Raw genomic sequence first — 23,885 nt, 5'->3', positions numbered from 1 at the left:
CAGACACCTTGCCTATAAGTAGTATGGATGGTGGTACTTCAAGTAATAAAAAGAATCACTTAATTTAATATTCGAATAATGTAATTTTTACTAGATTAATACGCAAATATGGATTCATTTAAATGCAATTATAACAGTTTTAGTCCCTGAAATAAAAGACTTGTCTCCGTACTTCTATCTCTCTCTCAGTCAGCACATTTGCTTGCCTAACAGCTAGTCTAATCACATTCAGGCTTTCCATGGAACACTGCAATATTGAACTCTTCTAGTCTGCTATGTTCTCTTTTATTCTTGTTGTACTGTTCAAGCTATTTTTCTATATAATATCAATACAAGCTGCAAAAACGATAGTTTAATTGCAGTAGAAAATAATACACATTTACTTGTAAACATATAGCTTGAATAATTCTATTATTCTTTTATACTATTAACTAAGGAATCTAAGGAATTTATTAAAAAAAAAAATCAAAACAAACTTTTCATGATGTTTTTTTTTCTCCTCAGCATTTCAACCATTTTATCTCTGGCCAGTCAGACAAAGGTTTATTGGGAGAGTTAAAGAAATTAAATGAATTCCTTGAAGGCCAGGACACCAAGTTTTTAGTGGACAATGTCCTCTCCTTCTCAGATTGTCATCTGTTGCCGAGGCTTCAGCATATAAGAGTAGCTGGAAAGGTAAGTCTGTCTTTAACTTGATGTCTTGAATTTGTTGGTTTTGACCACTGCTTCATCTTAGTTTTTGTTAAAACCTTGCACAAAAAGAATTAGGCTTAAAAGTGTAGTGCTTAGCAGTATTCTTTTTTCCAAACAAGATTCATATATCAAAATATGACATCCTTCAGACTATTAAAAATGTGGCTGTATGTGTGTTAGTTGTTGTTTTTTTTTTGCAGGGTGTATAATACTGCTTGTGAAGATGGGCTATATTAAATAAGGTGCATGTCAATATCTAGATCTATGACAATAATATTTAAAAAAAAAAGGTGGACAAAGTTGCGAATAGTGATGTTTCTTCTTTCAAACTATTCTGCGGTTGCCCAAAGTTTCGATGCTTTAATTATTGGTAATTTATAATTTAGAGGTAAAAAATGGGTGTAGTGTGGGGCATACCCTTGAATGCAACTGGTGAATCAAAGAAGTGTATGCTATGTGTAAGTTGTGATGTTGCTAGTTCAGGCTGTCTTGAAGTCAACCAATTACTCTGCAATCGTTTGGGTGTAATTGTTCGGGTGTATTACGTGCAGTTGACCAACAAGTCAGACAAAAACCATACAACATCAGTTGTAACAAGTGAAGAGATGTAGTCGAACGATGATGAACAATTGTACATAGATTTATTCTGATAAAAGGCCACAGTAGAAGTCTCTGTCACTAAACACGTCGTTACCCTGGAATCTTATATCGCTAACTGATTTTCCGGTCTCTAACCCAACATATCCCAAACGTCACTAGTCCCGTTCAATATGCGTCTACTATGGTGCGTCGCTAAATAACTAAAATAACTAACCTATATAAATAAGGTGTCTAACAGATTCCTCCCCCCCTTGAAAAAAAAATATGTCAATATTTTTCCACTACTGTCAAGTCTTACAAGGGCATTTTCAATTTGAGGGGAAGACCACAAACATAAAATCTTGATCTCTTCATCTTGACATCTTCATCTTGACAGTTCCTCATATTCATGTCAATGTTCATAACAGTTCATAACATTCCAAAATCATCTTCATTAGTACACAGTTCATCATAAAAGAAAATGTGGCATCTTATGGGTACGTCACACGTCACAAGTGTTCTTCTCTGGCAGTAATCTGATAAAATACAACATTTCAAAAAACAATTATAGACTTTATTTACACATTCAATAATTTTTTTTTTTCTTACCACCCTTTTATACGCTTTTGTCCATTTTTCTTTTATACTCACCCTTTTCTATAGAACTAACTTTCGTCAATGATATATGAAATGATTCACACAAAAAAAAATATCCATACTTACTTTTAAATGCTTAACATCAAATTTACTTATCTCCCTTTTCCATAACATATAAATGGTGTCAATATATTAATATATATTACATACTCAATATAATCATAGTTTATTTACAAAATTATTTCATTTCAATGTCATTCTAGACAATAGATCAGCTACAATATTCACAGATCCACTAATAGCTTTCACTTCAAATTTATACTCCTGTAGTGCTAAGAACCATCTATAAACACGACTGTTTTTCATGCTCTTTTGCTGTATATACTGAATAGGTTTATGATCAGTTAATAATATGAATTTCCTTCCTATTAAATAGCTCTCTAGCTTAGTAATTACCCATATTACAGCTAAGGCTTCTCTTTCAATGACACTATATTTTTTTCTCTGCCTCTGACAATTTTCTGCTTACATATAATATAGGATGTAAGTTATCATAGTTCTGCATTAAACAACCACCAATAGCATTACCAGATGCATCAGTTGTGACATAAAATATTTTGTCTTTATCAGGTAGTCTTAATATTAGTTCATGACTAAAAACATCTTTAATTCTGTCAATAGCTTTCACACATTCCTCATTACAAACTACTTTTTGAGGTTTTCCTTTTTTAAGTAAGTCATTTAATGGATTCACTATTTCTGCTAAGTTCTTTATAAACTTTCTGTAATAATTTACTATTCCCAATATGCTTTTAATTTGTCTTTTTGTTGTAGGTATTTCAATATTAAGTACTTTCTTTATGTTATCTTCAATAGGGCTAATCATGTTGTTATTTACTTTATGTCCTAAGAAAATTATTTCCTCCAATCCTATTTCTACTTTTTCTGCTTGAATTGTAAGTCCACTTTCTTTTATTATTTTGAACACTTCTTTTACATCTACCAAATGTTCCTCCCAACTATTATTAAAAATACATATGTCATCCAAATAGCAAATAACATTTTCTTTGTTTCCAATTATCATGTTCATCATTCTATTAAATGTGGCAGGTGCATTTACTAATCCAAAACTCATATAATTCCATTGAAAAATACCATATGGTGTTACAAATGCTGTGTAAGGTTTTGCATTTTCTGTTAAAGGTATTTGCCAATAACCTTTAGTTAAATCTAATTTAGTAAAAAATTTTGCTCCATTTAATTTATGTAAAATATCCTCTATATTTGGCATTGGATATGGGTCAAATTCTGTGATGTTGTTAATTTTCCTATAATCAATACATAACCTTATATCTCCATTCTTCTTTTTGGCTATCACAATTGGTGAAGCATAAGGAGATGTTGATGGCTCAATTATACCTGATTCTAGTAAATTGTCTATTTCTTTCTTTACTTTGTCTTGTAAATGTAGTGGTATTCTATATGGCTTAAGCTTGATAGGTTTTGGATCTGTTACTTTAATGTCATGTTTAATAATATTAGTTTTTCCTGGTATACTGGAAAAAATTTCTTTGTATTCCTGTATTATTTTAGTTATATCTTTTGACTTTTCCTTAGTTAAATTATTAAGATTAATCTTTTGCCAAGTTTGATTCTCTTTTGTTTCTATTACAGGTATTTCCTTAATATCATTTTCATTATGATTTTCATTTGTTATTATCATCAAGCATTCTTCTCTTTCTGAAAATGTATTTTCTATTTCCTCCTGAATGTTTTGTATTAACTCATCTTCTCTATCATGATACAGTTTCAAATTATTTATGTGATATGTTTTAATTTTCCCATTTATTTCAATTTGATAATTCACATCACTAATTTGTTTTATCACCTTAAATGGACCTTTCCATTGTTTACCAATTTTATTTTTCAGGTCATTTATCAATATTAATACATTGTTTCCTACTTCTAGTGTTTTCAATTGTCTTTTCTTATTTAGATTCTCATGAGCACTTTGTTTGTATTTCTTATTGTTGTTATATGCTTGAGTCCATATTTCTTTCAATTCTGTTGTGATTGTTGTTTCACTGTCATTGTTTAATTTATTCTCATTGCTTATTATATTTTCTTTAAAAACATCTAATTCATCTCTAGGTTTTCTTCCATGTATTATTTCATATGGTGAAAATTGTGTTGCTTCATGGATGTTGTTTCTATGAGCAAATAGTACATAGTTAATGTAATGATCCCACTTGTTCTGATTATTCTGAATTATCTTTGTTAATGATCTTTTTAATGAACCACCATATCGTTCACATAAACCATTACTCTCTGGGTGATAAACCGAAGAGTATATGTGTTGTATATTGTATTGTTTAGTCCATTTCTTAAATTGTTCTGACTTAAACTGAGATCCCTGATCACTCAATATAATTTTAGGTATACCATGTCTTGTAATTACTTTTTGAGTTATGGCATTAATGATATTCTCTGCACTTGTATTTGATAATGGGATTGCCTCTGGGTATCTACTAAACATGTCTATTACTGTTAGAATGTATTTGTTATTATTTTCAGTTTGAATTAAAGGACCTATTAAATCAATAGATACTTTCTGAAATGGTTCTGTAGGTTCATCCATTTCTTGAATAGGTGCTTTATTCACTAGGCTTTTGTTAGATCTCTTTTGACATATGTCACATGAGTTTATGTATTTATTGATTGTTGCTTTCATTTTGGGCCAAAATACTTGTTTTGACAAATTCCTATAACATTTCTTTACTCCCCTATGTGCTGCTAAATTATTATCATGTGTCATGATTAAAACATCTTTCCAATATTTCTGTGGTAAGACAAGTTGTTTTATTTTCTTGTTATCATTACTTGTTTGTCTAAATAATATTTTATTCTCTATACAAAATTTCTCCATTGGATTATTATTGGTTTTATCTGATATTCTTGAATAAATTTTCCCAATAATATTATCATTCATTTGTTCTAATGCAAATGTGGGTGTTGTTTCTTTTTCACTTTGAGATATTTGTGTTTCAAGACTATTTTGTGTTTCATTTTCTATCTCTCTTTCCTTAACATCTGTATTTTCTATTTGTATTACATTACTGGTTTCTTTTTCTTCATCATTACTTATTACATTTATTGTATTTTCCTGTTTCTCATCTTGTTTATCCATTGATCTTGTTATTATCATACTTGTTATATTTTGTGTTTCTATGTTTTCATGATTTTGTCTTATGTTTTTGTATTTGTTTTGCCAGTCTTCTAATTCTTTTCTAGAACATTCTTTAACTCCTTTTATGTTTCCTACCAACATATCATATCTCATTTCTGGTATTGCAATGCCATCACAATAACCAGTGAAAAATGGAGTTTCAATGTACACCCTTATAGCTTTAAATTCCCTTACAGTGCCATCTGCTAATTCTACTTTCTTAGTAAACCCTTTATACCAATGAGGTTTGACAAATTTAGTTTTTACTGCCAAAGTGTTACAACCTGAATCCCTAATTAATTCCACCGGAATTCTATCTACAAACCCTGGGTACACTGCAAAATTGTTCCTATTTCCTTCCATGAAATATACCCTATCTGCACCTTTATTTTTGTATTCCCTACTGTAACTCCTATTTCTATAATTTCCCCTGTCATTCCTATCTCTACTCCTATATCTATTGTTATTTTGTTCATTGTATCTATTTCTACTTCCAGACCTACTATTCCCTCTTCTACAGTTAGCTGCTATATGACCTTTTCCTTGACATTTAAAACAAGTTATTTCACTATATTTTCTATTTCCACTATTTGATCTGTTTCTATTTCTACTTCTATCAACATTTTCTTTGGTGTATCCTATTAAATCTACTTTGCTCTTATCTCTATCAGAAAATGGTTTATTTGGATAGGCATTTTTGTATACTCTCATTATTTCTGTTATTTCATCTATAGTTTTTGGGTTTCTTTCTCTAATAAAAGATTGTAATTGAGGATCACATTTATTTACAAAGTTGTCCACTAGAATAAAATTTTTTAATCCCTCATAAGAGCTTGTTACTTTTTCTAATTTTACCCACTTATTGAAAAAATCCTTTTCCATATTAATGGTAGTTTGGGGTTCTATTCCCAATGATGGTATATTGTCAAAGTATTTCTTTCTAAAAGTTGTAGCATTATGACCATATGCATTCAATAATTCTCTTTTTAAAACCTGATAGCTATCATCAATATGATGGTCATGATTTTGGCATATTGTTAGAGCTTGACCATGAACAAAGTCTATCAGTATTTCAGACCATTCTTCTTCAGGCATATTAAATGTAGACATTTTTGCCTCATATCTTTTCAGGAAATCACCAATGTCATCCTTCTGTTCATCAAAACTTTGTATTTTCCTCTTTAGCCATGTCTGTGAATTAGGGTTGTCTCTTTGTGTGGTATAATTATTTGAGTTATTTGTGTTATTTCCTTGTTCAGTTTGGGCTCTGGCTTGTGCTGCATCCAATCTCATCTTCTCCATTTTAGCTTCATGTTCTCTAATCTTTTCTCTCTCTTTGTCTTGCCTTTCTTCTTGTCTTTCTATCTCTTGTCTTTGACGTTCTTCTTGTCTTTCTATCTCTTGTCTTTGACGTTCCGTTTCCTCCTTCACAACTTGCTGTACATAAGCTGCTAAGTCTTTTCCTTTTAACTCCATGGCCTTTCCATCCTGCATAGCTGTTTCTTTAACCTCCTTAAGGTCCACATATGATGATGTAGCCATGTGTTTTATATTTTATATATATTTTACTTAGCCTATATTGGTTATGGCTATACTTTAAAAGTTTTTACACACTTTTATATCAGTTTTAAGTGTTATGTCTCTATCTATAGATTTAGTAAATGTATAAATCTAGTCTGAGTTATTATGGTTATATTCAAATTTGTATATTAGGTCTAGTATCACACAAATTTAAATCTAGTATATTATAGTATGTATAATAATACCATTTAGATCTAGTTATCAAGAGCACTATGACTTTTAGATCTAGTATGAATAACTATGATCAATTTTAAAACCTGGTATGACTGAAGTGTCTAGAGTAAATTCAAAGACTGTCTAGAGTCTAGATCTAGAGTAGATTATGGTTCTATTTAACCATACGAAACAAATATGTGTATACAATGTCAAATATATCTTCAACAAGATATATATATCTAGAATGTACTACCTTCATTCATTTTTCAATTAATAATATTTCAAATTAGAGTCTAGATAATTAAATTGTACCAAAGAGATGTACAAAATTTGTAGATCTATATTTAGCCAGACGACAGTGTTTGACTACATAGCCAGTTTCGGCATTATTCTCATGGCAAAATCATATTTGATTTTAACCGCTCAAACTAAAATTATTTTAGTCTGATTCACAGTAAAAGAATCCTACCCGCACTTTCTATCATTAAGTGAAAAAAAATACAGATCTAATTAAATTAATAAAAATAAATAATTTAAAATAATATAAACAAATGAAATAATTAAATGAGACTATCGCTATGGGTTGGGATGTGACAATATGGCACACAATGATGACGTCACGAAGTAACCAGGCAACAACGGATATGACGTTTACACAAACAAAACAAATTACAACTCTAAACGTATAATATAGCTTTTCATCTAAATTACGTCTTCTACCCCGACGGGTTTTAAGGCGCACCACCTGATTTTACTCAGGCTAACGTACCAAATTTAGACAAAATCTATTTCTAAGGGCAATCTAAACATATACTAATAAGAAAAATGGCACTTAGCTTTTGATAAGAAAGATCCCTTTGTTCGGACTCCCGAATATGCTAGATCACAACAAATTCCACTGCCTCTCTTCCAGTTCTGACTCTGTTCTCCGGTGCTACCAGTATCCCACGTAATGCCACAGATGTCCTGATATGCCACAGCAAAATGTTCCAGTTTCTTTGACGACTGTTGATGACCGTATGTGTAGTTCCGACGACTTTGTGTACACAGTTACTGACGAATAGGTTAACGGTTCTTCTAGCGATGACTTGACTTGTGTAGATGACTACTGACAAATAACAGTCTCTTGACGGCAACTTGATCTGGACGACTGACGAATAACGAATTTCTTGACGATGTCTTGATCTGGGCTGACGAATAACGGCTTTCTTGACGATGACTTGATCTGGGCTGACGAATAACGACTTTCTTGACGATGACTTGATCTGGGCTGACGAATAACGGTTCTCTAAGAATAGTTCACAGCTTCTGCTGCTACTCTGGTAGTACGACGAAGTTTGCTGTTGTACTCTGCTTCACTAGACCAAACTGTCCAATGTAGACTAGGTGAAACCAAGGTCACCTCCGACGACGTTCCGTTAGACGATTAACGGTTTTCAACGAAATTAAGTGGATGTAGCTGTTTCCACAACTTCACTGCTACCAAGTCTAGGTATGGTCTAGACCGACGAATACTAAATATATCAATGTTCAGTACTGATAAAGATTACTTCACTAACCTTCCAAAGGTTAAACACAGTGACCGTTATAAACGTGGCAAGCAACCGGTTCAATGAGCAAACTGCTCCACAAGAATCTCTCCAAGGGTAAGACGACAGAGCGATTTCGATTTAGTTAGCTACCAAACTTGTAGTACTCACAATACTTCTGACAGCTGGCAAACTGTCCTTCTCGAAACTGACGAGGTAAAACTTGATACTCGATGTGGCTCCTATGACGAAGAAAAAATATGTCCAACAGGTTCACTAACGATCTCTCACCCGTTATGAATGAACGGTTTCTCTGGTTGTAGGTCGATTCAGCATATGAAGATCAGGCGTTGATAATATACTGGTTAAGTAGACCAGACGTTGCGATGATTACTGTCCTGACGAAGGTCACCCTGAGTTAACGGCTCGTTGAACGTGCGATCAAACAGGCGACGACTGCTTGTAGATCTAGAACAAAGTCACTCTGCGATGATGCTGTGTTCAGCCGTACTCCGATGAAATCTTATATCTTCGAGTGCACGACCCTCACCTGAGTAAACGTTCTGCTTCGAGGTCCGGTTCGATGTTCAGCTTCATCAGGGGTCCGGCTTCGAGGTTCGGGGTCGCCACTGTGATGTTGCTAGTTCAGGCTGTCTTGAAGTCAACCAATTACTCTGCAATCGTTTGGGTGTAATTGTTCGGGTGTATTACGTGCAGTTGACCAACAAGTCAGACAAAAACCATACAACATCAGTTGTAACAAGTGAAGAGATGTAGTCGAACGATGATGAACAATTGTACATAGATTTATTCTGATAAAAGGCCACAGTAGAAGTCTCTGTCACTAAACACGTCGTTACCCTGGAATCTTATATCGCTAACTGATTTTCCGGTCTCTAACCCAACATATCCCAAACGTCACTAGTCCCGTTCAATATGCGTCTACTATGGTGCGTCGCTAAATAACTAAAATAACTAACCTATATAAATAAGGTGTCTAACAAAGTGCTTTACTGGCCATTTATTTGAGGGGTGCAAAAAAATAATAATAATAATGGCGGCCTAAAAGTTTGTGGTTGAGAATGAGGGCCTTATATTGAAGGATGCCAAAAAAATCATGTGATGTTATTGTAATGCTGCCTGTTCCACTAAATATACAGGGGCCAAAAAGTGGGGGCCTGTTTGGGGAGAGACTTTTCATTTTAAAGTGGTTATTGTGTGTGTGTGTGTGTGGGCCTTATAATGCAGTGTTTGTGCATTCTCTATATTAGGTGTTTTCAACCAATTGGAAATTTCCAATATTGTATCACACAAATATTCTTAATTATTCCATTCGCTACTTAAATATAAGGATATGATGTAGCAAATAAACCGTTGCTAATTTAGTTCAGTCTAGATTTTTCTTTAGTTAGTATACTCTTCTGGTCTTAAGTCTTCAAATTAGTTTTTTTCCCCATGACCACACAGGTCAATAGTATTATTATTATTTTTATTTTATTTATTTGTTTTTTGAGGTGCATTTTTTTAAATAATATAAAGCCAGTTATTTTTTTATGTACAGCATTTAAAAGTCTGGATTAATAGAATCTCTTTTGCCATTATTTTCCCAGGCCTATCGTGACTTTGATATCCCCAAAGAATTCATATATATCTGGAGGTATTTGAAATATGCATATGAGCAGGATGCCTTCAAATCTACTATGCCCTCAGACCAGGACATAATTGTTAACTATGAGAAGAAAGTGAGTGGGCCACCAAAGAAGAGAGGCGCCAAGCCCACGTTGGAGAAATTCACATACACAATGGATATTCCTGAAGACATTTTGAGGCTTATTGGTAGCTCAAGTGATGAGCCGCCAGTGGAAGAGGTGAGTTCGTTTTTTTCCATCACCTAATCGGCTTGACTTAGAGCTTAGAATTAACATGTATCATAGAACTTAACATTTTGATTTGGTAACCCTAGCGACGGACACAAAACAATTTAATTGAAAGCTTTATTTTAAAAGAATCGCAAAACAAAAGTAACTATTGGTTTAGTTGACTTCCATAATAAGTTCATCATTAATTAAATTAAAATGTAACTAATTAAACCAGAAATATGTTTTAGTAACTTTCTATTAGATTTAAAGATTTTATAATAAAAAAACTACTAATTGCTTTATCAACGTACTTTGTTTATACTATTGCTGTGAATTTGTTTTGCCTTTAATGTTGATAAAGTATACATTTCTCACCCAAAATATTTGTCTACAGTTAGTTTGCAATGAAGAGAAGGGAATTGCTAATGTTTATTTTGCATTCAAGTTGTAGAGGTTGTGGTATTGAACAGCTTAAGAGGTTTACTGGTTACATTGAGCAATTGTTTTAGTTTTCCACACCTCAAGTCATAAGTGCACAATGTGCTATTAAAGTCAAAAAGGTAGATTTATATAGATTGTGTGCGTCGTGTCAGGCTATGCCAAAAAGCTAATCATTCAGGCAGTACAAAGTAACACTCTTGAACTTATTTTCTTTAAAACTTTTTGTTTATTTTATTTTTTTTTTAAACCATCATGGGAATGAAAATTACTGACATAAGAAAAATGAATTAGCTATTGACAATGAGTTGGGTGAGAACATTTAAAATAAGAACAATGAATTTGCCGTCCAAGCACTTTATGAAACATAAAAGTATTATCGCTTAAAACTATCAACTAATATTATCATTTCAAATGAGAAAGTTGTCAATTTCTTTAGAGAGTAGTTGTAGTGTGAAAGGCTTAGATTATTACACCAGTAATTTAATGTTGTGCAGTAGGTGGGAAGAATTCATTGCTATTTAGAACATTATTGAGGAATACAGCTATAGACTCTTAAAACAATATGAAGAAACACTGTGGAATAGCTTTTATACAATTTGGCTTTTGTGTGTTAGATATATGTGGATTTTTTTTTTGTTTGACTTTTTCAGAGCTAACAAAGTTGAAAGGTAAATTTCTGATGATAGTATGTAACTAGTTCATGATGTTTATATGCATATTGTATTTGGGTTAGGGTTGATATATATATACTGCCTGTTTCCTTATTTAATTTTGTTCTACATCAGTCTCTGGATAACCACATTGTATATTGAGCCAGGCTGTGGAGCAGGGATTCTCAGCATGTTTAAAAGTATATTTCAAAGACCATTGTGTATACTGCATTTAAACACATTGGTGGAAGAATTATCTTGGCTTTATGCTCAGGTTTAATGTTTTGATTGTTAGAGAGAGAGCAATTTTACACAGCTTCTTCTCATTAAATAAATAATTTTTTTGTGCAAATTAAGTTTGCAATGATTAATTTGAGAGTGAAGACGTAGACGTCTTCCTTGAATGAACAGTTTTATATTGAAAATGAAATTGCAAATGTCTCTATCCAGTTAAGAAAAAAAAACTGCTGAGAATCTCTGGCTGAGGTAAAACATCTTTTTATTTCAATCATTATTCTTTCATTGTTCTTTCATTACACCCATTATCTAGACTAGAGCAATGGTTCTCTAAGTGTTGGCCTAGTGGACCTGAAGGTAGTTAAAGCCTGCCAAAATGCAACACCTTGAGAATCACTGTTGTTACCATCATTTTATATGTGCATTATATGCACTTGGTCTATCACTTAACATCTATACCTAGGAGGAGTTGCCTGTGTGCTACACACTACATGCCACTGGTGTGTGCTGTCATTCAATCATTTCATGGTGTCTCTCTATATATATAGTCTAGATAACTGATATCATATGAGTTGACTTGAGAAGTGTGTAGTGCTAGTCTGAGCCTTGGTTGATGAAAGACTTGTCACTGTTTGAACACTACCAAGTAGTCACATCTAGGTGCTGTTGGAAACTATTCATCTCTGACTTGAGTTGAATGATAGGCAATGGCCTTGTGGAATGGGTCAATGTGTTTGGCTCATGCATCTTCAAAATGACCTTTTCTGTAACACTAACTTCTTAGTTTAAAGAAAACTTAACAAAAAATATGGTTTCTCAACTTCTCATGTTCATAACATCTATTTAATAACTAACTCATATTGCATGAACTGTTGACTTTTATTCTTTGCTAAGGATCATTTTTCTTTTTCATTTTTATTAAAACTTGGGACAATTTCTTTTCCCCCTCAGCTCACAAATGTTAACTTTTAAATACAGACCAACATTTCAAATATTGTAACTTGTTTCATTTGTTTTTTTAATGATTAAATACTGTTAGCAGATGCAGTTATCTCAATGCAATTTAGATCTAAATACAGAAAAAACTACAAACTATTTGTTCAATCTGGAAGTATCAAGTCACTTATTGGTTTAATTAAATGAATTACCTTTTCAGGATATTATCGGTATAAATAAAACCTGAATAGCTCATCAATTTAATTCACAATATTATCTTCTTGCTCATATCTAATTCTATATATCAGACATCATGCTCAAATCATTTTATTACAAAAAAATGTGGTTATCCAGAATGCCAATGCTTGCGACCTGTTGAAAAGCTTTTTAGTTGTTAAAATTGTTCTGTAAGCCAATGTTCTGAAGACATCCTATGTTGTTGTTTATATTTTAATTTTTTTTTTTTATTCCTGCTGACCTTGTTTTTTCACTACAAACCCACCCACAGTGAAATGTTGGTAAAAAAAATACATAGAAATTTCTCAAACTATCGGACCAATAAAACAAAAAGTATTTATACAAGTGTCAGGAAAAACTACAAGACCAATAAAACAAAAGTATTTATACATGTGTCTGGAAAAATTGCCATGTGGAGTTCAAAAGTGCATAGTTTAAAAAAGTCTATATAAATGTATAATTACCTGTGTTGGATAGCTTCTAATATTTCCAAGTCATTATGTTGTTGACTATTGAAAAACATATTTGCTGTGTAGGATGTCCACTATGTCTTAGCCAGTAAAAGATTTTAGTTTGATATTCATTCCATTTTTCTTTGGAGTCAGTCCACTATTGATTTGAAACTGCTTCACATTTGTTATTTGGTTATTTTGTTTTGCATTTTGCTTTGTTTTTACCTCCCTTTTTGAAACATAGGTAGACAAAATATAGAAAGAATGCAAGGACTTAGTTATTTACTTTTGTTTCAGCATGGTTATAAATAGACCTACTATTTGAAGTCCTTGGTTTAAAATGCTACTTCCTGATACTAAATTCATAGCTCTTAAAGACATTTTATTATCATTGACACAATCAAGTAGTTAAGATTGTTCTACTAGTACTACCATTGTAGACAGTCATATTTGTTCTCATATCAAGGGACTGCCATAGTTGCTGGAATAGTACTTTTATTTAAAGTCTTTCAGTATGATTGTTAACTAATTATTCTAATGAGTTTTGACAGACTCTATGTAGAAGTGTAGTCAGTGAAGATGTAATGTCATCATAAACCATCATGAACTATATAACAATATATTATTGAAAAACATAAGATTCTACAACATAAAATACTGTCATTATAATAAACCTTTTGCTGTATAACAATGTATTTAAAAAAAAAGATTTTATAACGTTTAATAGAATAACATTTAGTTACAGGCATATTTATCTTTTTTTTAAAAGTGCAATAGATTTGCAGTATCTGTCCATCAGCCTGATAGCATCAATTATTTAACATTTCCTTTAAAATGTAATTTATCAGTAGTGCAGCTAAATGGACTATGCGTACAAAAATATATGTATTAAGTGAAGGTAAGATTGGATTGTTATCATTCTGACCTCACCCAGTCTTCTTGTCATGTTAGTATAGAACTTATCTACTGGAACAATCTCTCAGGAAATTTAACTTTGTGATGGCATGGTTAGTAGTGAAAGTGTTGTTTTTTTTTTCTAAATAAACTAGATAGCCAGTTTACAGATTATTAGATCTAAAGTATAGGCCTTTTTTGGGTGCTCTTTATATACTTGCTTTTGTTTTTAAATATGACTTGGGAATAGGGTTTTTGAATTTTAAAGGTATAAAAGATCATTAGAACTTTAGACTTTGCTACTCTGAAAGTTTTATTAGAGAATTTAGTTTAAAGACAAATTTTTTTTTTGTAACCACTGAAAGCTGTTTCACCACTGTACAATTTCAGAAAATTAAAAAAAATGTTCTTTGGTTTCTTTAAGGGTCCTTAGAACTTTTTTTTCTAGGAGTTTTGTGATTTTTTTTTTTTAGTGATACTATTGTAATGAGGTCTAAAAGCTAATAAACTTGTATGTACTGACTGGCAAACCAGTATAGTAACATTTCAGTAAAATGTTTTTCTATCATTCTCAGGTACAGGAGAACGATTCAGCATCACCATTGCCAGACCCAGAGCCTGTCTATGAGCCAGACACAGAGCAGGAAAACTTCCCTGAGCCCCCATCAGAGGAGCCTGGCCTGGAACCTGACTATGGTGCTGCTGAGGAGCCTGAGACTGGTGGTAAGGAGGTCCAGGAAGAAGAGCCTCCATCTCCCAGCGTAACATCCGAAGAAAATGGGGAATTAGAAACAACAGGGGAACCAGAAACGACAGGGGAATGAATGACTTAGTCAACCATAAATTTAGTGTTCAGACAAATTTATTAAAGAGAAAAAGATATGTATATAGATATATTTGGCCTTTAAAAAGAAAAGATACATTCTTAGATTGTACATGGTTATGAACAAGAATCAATACAAAATGTCTTTTGTGTCCATTCCTAAAAAGACCACAATGATTAAGATGTACCATGGATTGTACTGTGTATGATGACCTGTTTTTTCTTTTCATGTGAATTAGTTCCTGTAGCTGTGTTAATGACTTGTATAAGGCTAAGCAATGTGTAACCTTTGTATCTTTTAGTTTTTCTATGTACTCAGATCTACACTCTATATTCCCCCTGTCCTAGATATTGATAAGATACATTAGCAAAGTGGTTTCAGGATAAAGTACGTCTCTTCTCACTTACCTCCTTTTTTTACTTTGTGTATATCCTCTTGATGAGAAATATATATATATTTTGTTAAGACTTTATACTTGAAATCAATGCGGACATGATTACTTCTCTTTATTTCAATTATCATGCACCTTAGATTGACTTGATTTTCTGAGATTACTTTTTGTATCTGGATTAGAAAAAGCAAACTGCAATTTTGAAATGGTTCGCCTTCTCAATTATTTTGTGGCCAACTTGTTCTAGTTAGTAAGCCTGGAGTTGAATAACTAGTCAATAATTTAGATGTGTATAAACTGACTGTCAGATTCCCTCCCCCCACCCAACCTGAGCAATGTTATGTAGCTGTAGTTCAAAGATTTGTTTTAAAGTGTGAGTCCCAGTTGTTTAGTTAAGCTTCAAGTTATTGTTGATGGATCCATTTCATTTGTTGCTCATGTTGTTTTTTTGGGGACCTAATATTTTACATTATCTGCTCAGTAGAAAGTCAAATTTGGTTTCATACAGATTTCATTCGTAAAGTTACTGTTATCTTTTTTGTGTATATATTTTATACCCATCTAATAAAACTCGAAAAGCAAATGTTTTGATATTGTTGAAAAGTTTTTTATATTATTTTTTTTCGTCAAAATTTTCAGTCACATGATTTGTTTTAAAGCTTCGTCGACAATAATTGTATGTATTTAAATACCTATTTGTAAATGTCAAATCATTGTTTCATGTAAATGGAGAAATCAAATAGTTCTACTTATAGCACAGCATATAATTGTTAACAAGTTGTAGATAATGATGGGGTGGGTGGTGGTTGGTCTAATAATGGCTGATGCTGAATCTTGCAATATAATGGTTGTGGCACGACACTTGTAGGTGCTGCCAGTTTGTTCATTTTGGTCATGTACATCACCCTACATAAATAATAATGTTTTTGTTTTATTTCGTCCCGAGACCAAACTATGATAATGGTAATAGCCTCATTTACCTAACCTGCATATTCAACTGTGTAAGACGTGTGTGTGAGTGCCAAACTAAACCTGAGTGGTTCCAAATATTTGTTCTGAAACTGGTGCAAAGTGGAAGACAATTTAGTGAATGACTCAATAGTTCACATGTGTTTCGTTATTTAAATATATTCGTACATATATACATACAAAATATATATATATATAATTAGTAGATTTTTGGCCTGTTTTTTGTTTTCTCTGTTGCTGAATCATGAATTAAAATAGTTGTGTTGATATTTCTTTTAACTTAGATTGAATTTTTGAATACCATTTGATTTGGGTAATACATTTGTCTTGTATAGTAGTTGCCAGACTGAGGAGCCTGGCTAGAGTTCAAGTACTTTCAAGCAATACAACCATCTTACGATTTGTCAGATTTGTGAAACGTTTTATCAATTTTGAAAAAAAAAAACTAAGTCCCCAAAATAAAATGCTTTGTTTAGTGAGATGTTAATTCTGTTTGTTAGAGACTTATTTGTAAAGCTTTACTTTTGAGATATTTTGATTCAAACAAACATTTGAAAATGTTCTTAAAGGATCAATTCAAAAACTAAAGTTTCATGTCCTTTATTTTATTCTAGTTCTGATTTCTGTTTTTAGAGTTTTGGTTAGATGAATATTGCTTTTTCCACTACGCTATGTATACATTTTGTTTTTTTTCAAAGTCTTGTCTAATTGGAATTTTTCTCTTCTTGTTATAAAAATAGCTATTCCTAATTTATTTACTAATAAACAAACACCTTAAGAAAAATACTTTTTAACATTTATATTTTAATCATTGGCTTTATTTTGTTTGTTGAATTTGCCCTGTAGAGGTAGGTAAAAGAAATGTTTTTGTGGGAATGGGGGGTAAAAAAAAATGTGCTGACTTTGAAGCTGTCCTGGTCTTACCTTCATATGTCTAACCAAAGAGGCTTCCTAATTAAATACTCTACATACAGCAATTGCATTGAGTTTTAGTCTGTAGTAGATTATTAGCTTTCACAAAGTTTTGAGTGTCTTTGGCATGTTTGTGGTGTACTGAACCAACAGAATACAATGCACAAGTGACTACAGAACTCTTTATCAACAAGAACTTGGTGAATTTATTATTTACATATTTACAAAATCCAATCTATTATCTCATGAAACTGAAGTCTTAAAATATTTACATGACCATAGACTCACTTATAACAAACTTAATGCTTAACCTGCTCTTATCACAGACATTTCCTATTGTTTCAATCATGTAGACATCTCCAAGTGGTTCTATTCACATTCCTTTCTCTTTGAAATAGTCAGCTGGAAGGGAATAATAATGGCACTTATGAGAAAGAAAAACAATTGCCAAACTGAATATCATAATAGGCGAATCTTAGGTTATTTCAATTCCAAGTTATGGATATAATGTGTTGACTACTATTTTAATATTTGTAAACTTAAAGCTCAACTAGTAAATATTGTTAAATTTTAATTAAATTCATTTTCAATTGAGATATCAAAATTATCAATAATATTTCTTTTAAAAATAATATAAAACTCTTTTAGCTTATTTTATTCTGTAATTATGTTATATGTAAAGTGCAAGAATTATCACCCCTTCAGTTGTAGGGCTTACCTAACTTCTCAATTGTCATCACTTAAGTTGTAGGACTTACCTAACTTCCCAACTGTCACCACTTAAGTTATAGGACTTACCTAACTTCCCAACTGTCACCACTTCAGTTGAAGGACTTACCTAACTTCTCAACCGTCACCACTTCAGTTGTAGGACTTACCTAACTTCCCAACTGTCACCACTGCAGTTGTAGGACTTATACCTAACTTCTCAGCTGTCACCACTTCAGTTGTAGGACTTACCTAACTTCTCAACTGCTTCCACACATACACTGGGGAACATGTTTTCATTGTAGGTAGCTATGATCATAAGAGTCACTGTCTTCACTAACACAAGTCCTTTCTTGGTCTGAAACATTCATAGACATCCAACAGTTTCACTCGATCATCATGTGTATTGGATTCTCTATCTAGTAATACAGCATACAAAGGATCAACACAGTTGATGGGTGTGAGAAACTCTTAGTGTGTAAAATGTGTGTTAAAGTCTGACCAATTTCCTTTGCAAGATTAGAAGAATCCATTTTTAAAAGAATTCATTACTATAGAGCTGGTACTAAAAGCTGTGACAAGGGAGATAACTTTATTATTATTATTTCACTCTAAGAATATCCATACATTTGTACTAAATTGAGTTACATGTTTGTTGAACCTACAAATGCATAGTAGAAGAGACTGACATTAGTTAAGAGTTCTACTGACAGGAAAAATTTAAATGCATATTTGAAAGTTCAATGATGTAGTTCAGTGATGCCCAACCTAATTCGAGCAGCAGGCCATTTTAATTTCCCACACTCGTGGGCCAGATGACCGAAAAGAAATGAAATTGACCAGAAACTATTTTATTAGAAACCTGTGAATCTAGTACTTACATTAATTAATGGGATGTTAAAAGTTGTTTTTTTTAAAAACTCTTTTTGTAAATATTCCCATGGATCCTCAAATCTCTAGGTGTAATTTAACAATCTTTTATTCACTACTCAAACCAAGAATACCGCCATATTTGTTTCATTATGCTGTTTGTATGTTGTTAATATTCTGTTGTTTTTTTCAAACAGCCACACTTTCTTTTGAAAACAAACATATTGGCTTTTTATCACTTTTCCTGGTAGATTCTACATTCAAAGTCCCATTTCCTATAGGTACAAATGTTAAATGTCACGGTACCCATCCATCGGAGAATAATGAGGGCGCTAACGTATGTACATTTTCAACTTTTTTTCTGGAGGATGGGATTTGCTACATTTTGTGCTGATGTTTCAGCAGGCCGGATGAAACCCGCAGGCTGTATTTTGGGCATCACTGATATAGTTAACTGAGAAAACTTTATTATATAATAAAAATAACAAAGCCTCAAACTTGAATACGCGATTTTTTTTTTACATATGTATTTAAATATTCACATTTATTTAAAGTGGACATATATACCTATAAATTTTATTCATTCTATAAGCGCTGATACCAGTACGTGATAAATAATATGAAACAAATATCAACCCCATGCATTGGTATGCACCCACCCTTATACAAAATGTTTTCTTGGATTGTATGATGACTCGTAATTTAAAAACAAACAAAATCAATTAAGTTCACATGATAATTGTAAAAAAAAAAAATTCTTGCACATTCACATATGATTTGTCTGTGGTGAAAAAAAGAAAGTATATTGTGGCAATCAATGATTTTCTACTGTTTCTATGGTAAACAAAACTAAACAACCTATTATCAATATTGATAGTACTGCAATAATAATAATAATACTTTTATTTATAAAGCGCTGTTAACAAACAAAATGTAGGCTCAAGGCGCTGTAACAACATTACAAACATAAACATGAGAGCTAAAATGACAGTTAATCTAAAAAAGTTTTAAACAGATAGGTCTTAATGTTCTTCTTAAAAGTGGTGTAGCATGTTGTCTGTCTGAGATCAATGGGGAGTGAGTTCCAAACCTTTGGTCCGTGAACTGAAAAAGCACGCAGACCGTAGCTTTTGAGGGAGAAACGTGGCACTACTAAAAGCGTTGAGTCCATTGAGCGCAGGGCTCTCTGGGGGACATATGGAGTAATCAGTTCGCTAAGGTACAAGGGCATCTCATTGTTATATATACACTGATGACAAAGTGTGGCGACCTTGTAATCGATTCTCACTTTCACTGGAAGCCAATGGAGAGTGCGCAAGAGCGTAGTAGCAGAATCTTGTCTTGTTTTTTTAAGGACTATTCGAGCGGCGTTGTTCTGTATACGTTGCAGCTTGGCTATTTTGTCATCAGGTATACCTGCTAGCACGGCGTTGCAGTAAAGGCGGGAGAGTATGAATGCCACAGCTAGCGTTTTTGTTGACTCTGTTGTTAAATATGGTCGGATCTGGCCTAATCTGCGCAGCTGCAGATAAAGACCTTTGCAGAGCTGACTTATGTGTGGGTCGAAAGATAGTGTTGAGTCGAAGAAAACTCCAAGATTCCGCACTACATGGACAAAAGGAACATGGCAGTTCGTGATAAAGAGAGAATCTGTGCTTTCAACTTTTGAGACATTGTTCCTAGTGCCAATCTTAATTATTTCTGTCTTGTCTTCGTTCATCTTGAGTTTATTTTCAACCATCCAATCGCTCACCCTTGCAACGGTACTACTGATTTTCTCTGCCAGATGCGACACCTCTGAGGGTACTGATGAATCGTATAACTGTGAGTCATCGGCAAAGAAATGGTATAAGATGCCGGTTGGCCGTATGACACCGCTGAGTGGATATGTATACATAGTGAACAGTACTGGGCCTAGAACTGATCCTTGGGGTACTCCGTACTTCAAAAGTAAGCTTGTTGATTCCGTCCCGCTAACAACGACACTTTGGGTGTGTTCCGTCAGGTAGGATCCAAGCCACTTTAGGACGACTCCTGCTAAACCAAAAGTTGCAGAGAATCTGGCCATCATAATTTCATGGTCTAGCGTATCAAAGGCTGCGGACAAGTCCAGCATGGAAAGAATTGATATGTGGCCTTTGTCGGAATTGTGAAGTAAGTCGTTTAGTACCCTGACCACTGCTGTCTCTGTGCTACGGCACTTCCTATATGCAGATTGAAATTCTTCCAAGAGACAGTACTGTTCAAGATGAGAAAGAATTTGCGCTAACACGATGCGCTCCAGAAGCTTTGACAGGAAGGGAAGATTTGATACCGGGCGATAGTTTTTTAGACATTCCGGGTCATGACTGGATTTCTTTAATAAAAGCCTGACAAGTGCATGCTTAAATTGCTGTGGTACAATGCCTGAAGTCAGTGAAGAGTTCACAATGTTAGTAATTGTAGGTACAAGCTCATCTAAACATTCAAGGAGCAAGAAAGTTGGAATAGGATCAAGGTCACATGACTTATTTGGCATCTTTAAAATAGTACTTTTGACATAATCTTCAGATACACGCTGAAACTCGCAAAAAGGAGTATTTTGAAAAATTGGAGAGTGGTCAAGCTGTGATGAGAGGGATGGCATGCCATTTCTAATCTGCTCAATCTTCCCAATGAAGAATCTATTGAAGGAATCAGGAAGTTCAGATACTGGGATAGATGACGGCAAACGTTCGTTATTTGCTCCCCCTAACATTTCAGCGGTGATCCTAAATAGCTCCTTTGAAGAATCAGAAGTTTCGATTTTTTGTCGAATATGACTAGCTTTTGCCTCTCTAATCATACGGTTAACCTTGTTTTTTTTCTAGTATGTATATTTGTCGATGTATCGTCAGACCTGTCTTTTGAAATGTACGTTCGGCACGTCGGCGAATAAGTTTGGCAGTCTTTATGTCTTCCGTCAACCAGGGTGCAGATGGCCTAACTGAGACAGTACGAGTGACAAGAGGTGCATGGCTGTCCAGCAACTTTTTCAAGCAAGAATTGTAATTGCTGAGAACGTCTGTGTTGCTCTGTTGCAACAGCAAAGAGGTCACGTCCATTTTGAAGGAGGCAATATCTATGGCTTTAAGTTTACGGGAAGTCACGTTTTTCTTTGGCTTTTTTTGCCAAATGTAATTTAGATACCACAGAAAGGGATATGTACACTCCATTTAAAAAGTCAAGATTTCTAAAAAGTTGATTTTGCCATTCAATGTGCAACATTTAACATTGACAACCTAAACAAATATTGTTCCATTACTTTAACATTTTGCCTATACAAATATAAAGGGCAGTTAACAGATTTATATATATATATATTGCTGGAGCATTTGGAACTAATTTTTTTTTAGTATCCAGTATTAGTAATGAAGTAAATCCTTTTTTTTTCTTTTTACTAAATTTTTAAAACTAAACCTTATAGGCCTACATAGTGAAAACAGAAATCCTAATGGACCGGTAATTTAAAAAAATGGGGTCTCAGATGGGACGCCAAACCAGAGCATCTGATGCTTTATCTGCTTTATCCGTTTACAGTCCCTAGTTGTGTTCACTTAATCTAACACATTTAGAGCATTGTATTAACAGTTCCCAAAAGTCTCAGCTCTTGCAAAGACTTACACATTTAGCGTAGATCGAGTTTTTGTCTGCTCTGATGCATTTGTACTGAGCCTCGTCAAAATAAATGCCATCCTGTCTAGTCTGGGGCGGGTTCTTAAAGGCGTCTAGCAATAAAGAGACTTGGTCAGGATACAGCTGTAGAGGAAAACAGTATTTTCTATGAGAAGGCTGCACCGAATTAGAAATAAAGAAAGTGGATGATAAGTACTTAGATGTAATGTACAGTGGACCTCATTCACCAATCATAAACAAACAACATTTAGTCACGTGATAGTATTGATAAAACAGTGGGGAAAAACTGACACGTAATAGCCATTGTGTATTAAAAATTAGATCGTAATTTGTATAGAAGAGATAGAGAATCACGTGGCTAAATGTCTGTTTACGATTGGTGAATGAGGTCCATTATTATTAGGGAATATGAAGAATGCCTCAAACTTATAGCAATATGCACAGCAGCACAGGTGTTGATGGATCGCAGTCCAGCGAACACATCTCCCAGATATGAGCTTGAATTTCAAAGCAAAACTGTTCTTACAATCTCAAGAAGGACAATGTCTGCTAAGACTCTATACAAGAAATTCATAAAACTGCCTCCGGACACGTGAGCTTACATCAGATTCAATAATATATATATCCTTATATCGGCGGACAATTCTCTTGCATGAGATATTTCTGTATTTCAGTCGAAGAAGAGGTCAGCTTGTATTTCTGACCTCCTTCACCCTGTTGAATGGCTGCCTGGTCGTGCGGTTTGCGTGCTGGACTGTCGTTCGGATTTATCGATGGTACCAGGTTTAAACCCTGCCCGCTCCCATCCCCCATCGTCGTGCGGGAGGTTTGGACTAGGAAGTAAATTATCTTCAACCCTGAAGGAAAGAAACGTAACAAGTAAAATATTTGACGTTGGTATAATAGCAATAGAAGCTGGTTAAAGTGGCTACCAGTTGTTAACCCACCTAGGAGAAGGAAAACTCTGAATTCAAACCTCTGTTGCCTTGCAGCTATACCCAATCACGGGAAAGGCTTCGGGAGTCAACCCTGAGGAAAAATCAGGAGCTGGCGACCCTAAGGCAGTTTGCAGCACCCAGTGCTACACTCTGGCAGAACCTGCGACGCCGCTGACCCCAAACTGTATCGGCACTGCCGTTCATTTGGATACATCAGCTGCGTGGAGAGGGGGGAACTGATGTGTGGGCGACATCGTTTCGACCACAGCTAATGCCCAGGCATTCATCTCACCGAGATGATCCATAGTCGCTTTGCGACTGAAGGAGGCCATAGCTGAAAATATGTTATATCTCATAAACGGTAAATCACAGATAAATAAAGTTAGATATCAAATTAAAGCATGGATTCTCACAAACACAACTGTGTTATTCTCTTTTCACATGGAGCCCACGGAACGATTACAATATTGCTGACCTTAAAAGCCCATAACTCATTTGACTGACTGAATGGTAAACAATACTGGATGCACCATGCAACAGAAAGCAAATAAT

At 33.8% G+C, this 23,885-nt stretch overlaps 2 protein-coding genes and 1 long non-coding RNA gene across 7 annotated transcripts in view; 1 reads left to right on the top strand and 2 right to left on the bottom strand.

Annotated features, from left to right (window-relative positions):
* Positions 1-16,673, top strand: part of LOC106060977 (chloride intracellular channel protein 4-like) — a 35,071-nt gene extending 18,398 nt beyond the window's left edge. The window contains exons 3-5 of the mRNA XM_056033940.1: positions 505-675; positions 9,972-10,229; positions 14,643-16,673. Of these exons, the coding sequence (XP_055889915.1) occupies positions 505-675; positions 9,972-10,229; positions 14,643-14,891 (678 nt within the window). The 3' untranslated portion in view covers positions 14,892-16,673. The remainder of the gene's footprint in view (positions 1-504; positions 676-9,971; positions 10,230-14,642) is intronic.
* On the bottom strand, positions 1,318-9,368 carry LOC129926982 (uncharacterized). Its single transcript, XR_008778686.1, has 2 exons — positions 7,086-9,368; positions 1,318-1,808 (listed from the first exon to the last, which is right to left on the bottom strand). It is a non-coding gene; the product is annotated as an uncharacterized LOC129926982 (long non-coding RNA).
* Positions 15,073-23,885, bottom strand: part of LOC106060976 (profilin-4-like) — a 31,118-nt gene continuing 22,305 nt past the window's right edge. For all 5 annotated transcript variants that reach the window (XM_056033943.1, XM_056033941.1, XM_056033944.1 and 2 more), the window contains 3 exons: positions 22,384-22,518; positions 18,124-18,229; positions 15,073-17,565 (listed from right to left, as the gene is read on the bottom strand). In XM_056033943.1, the coding sequence (XP_055889918.1) occupies positions 17,537-17,565; positions 18,124-18,229; positions 22,384-22,518 (270 nt within the window). In that variant the 3' untranslated portion in view covers positions 15,073-17,536. The remainder of the gene's footprint in view (positions 17,566-18,123; positions 18,230-22,383; positions 22,519-23,885) is intronic.

This window comes from Biomphalaria glabrata, chromosome 6, assembly GCF_947242115.1.
Source record: "Biomphalaria glabrata chromosome 6, xgBioGlab47.1, whole genome shotgun sequence".
Taxonomy (NCBI): domain Eukaryota; kingdom Metazoa; phylum Mollusca; class Gastropoda; family Planorbidae; genus Biomphalaria; species Biomphalaria glabrata.
The sequence above is the reverse complement of the archived record's forward strand: the minus strand, read 5'-3'. Positions and strand labels throughout refer to the sequence as shown.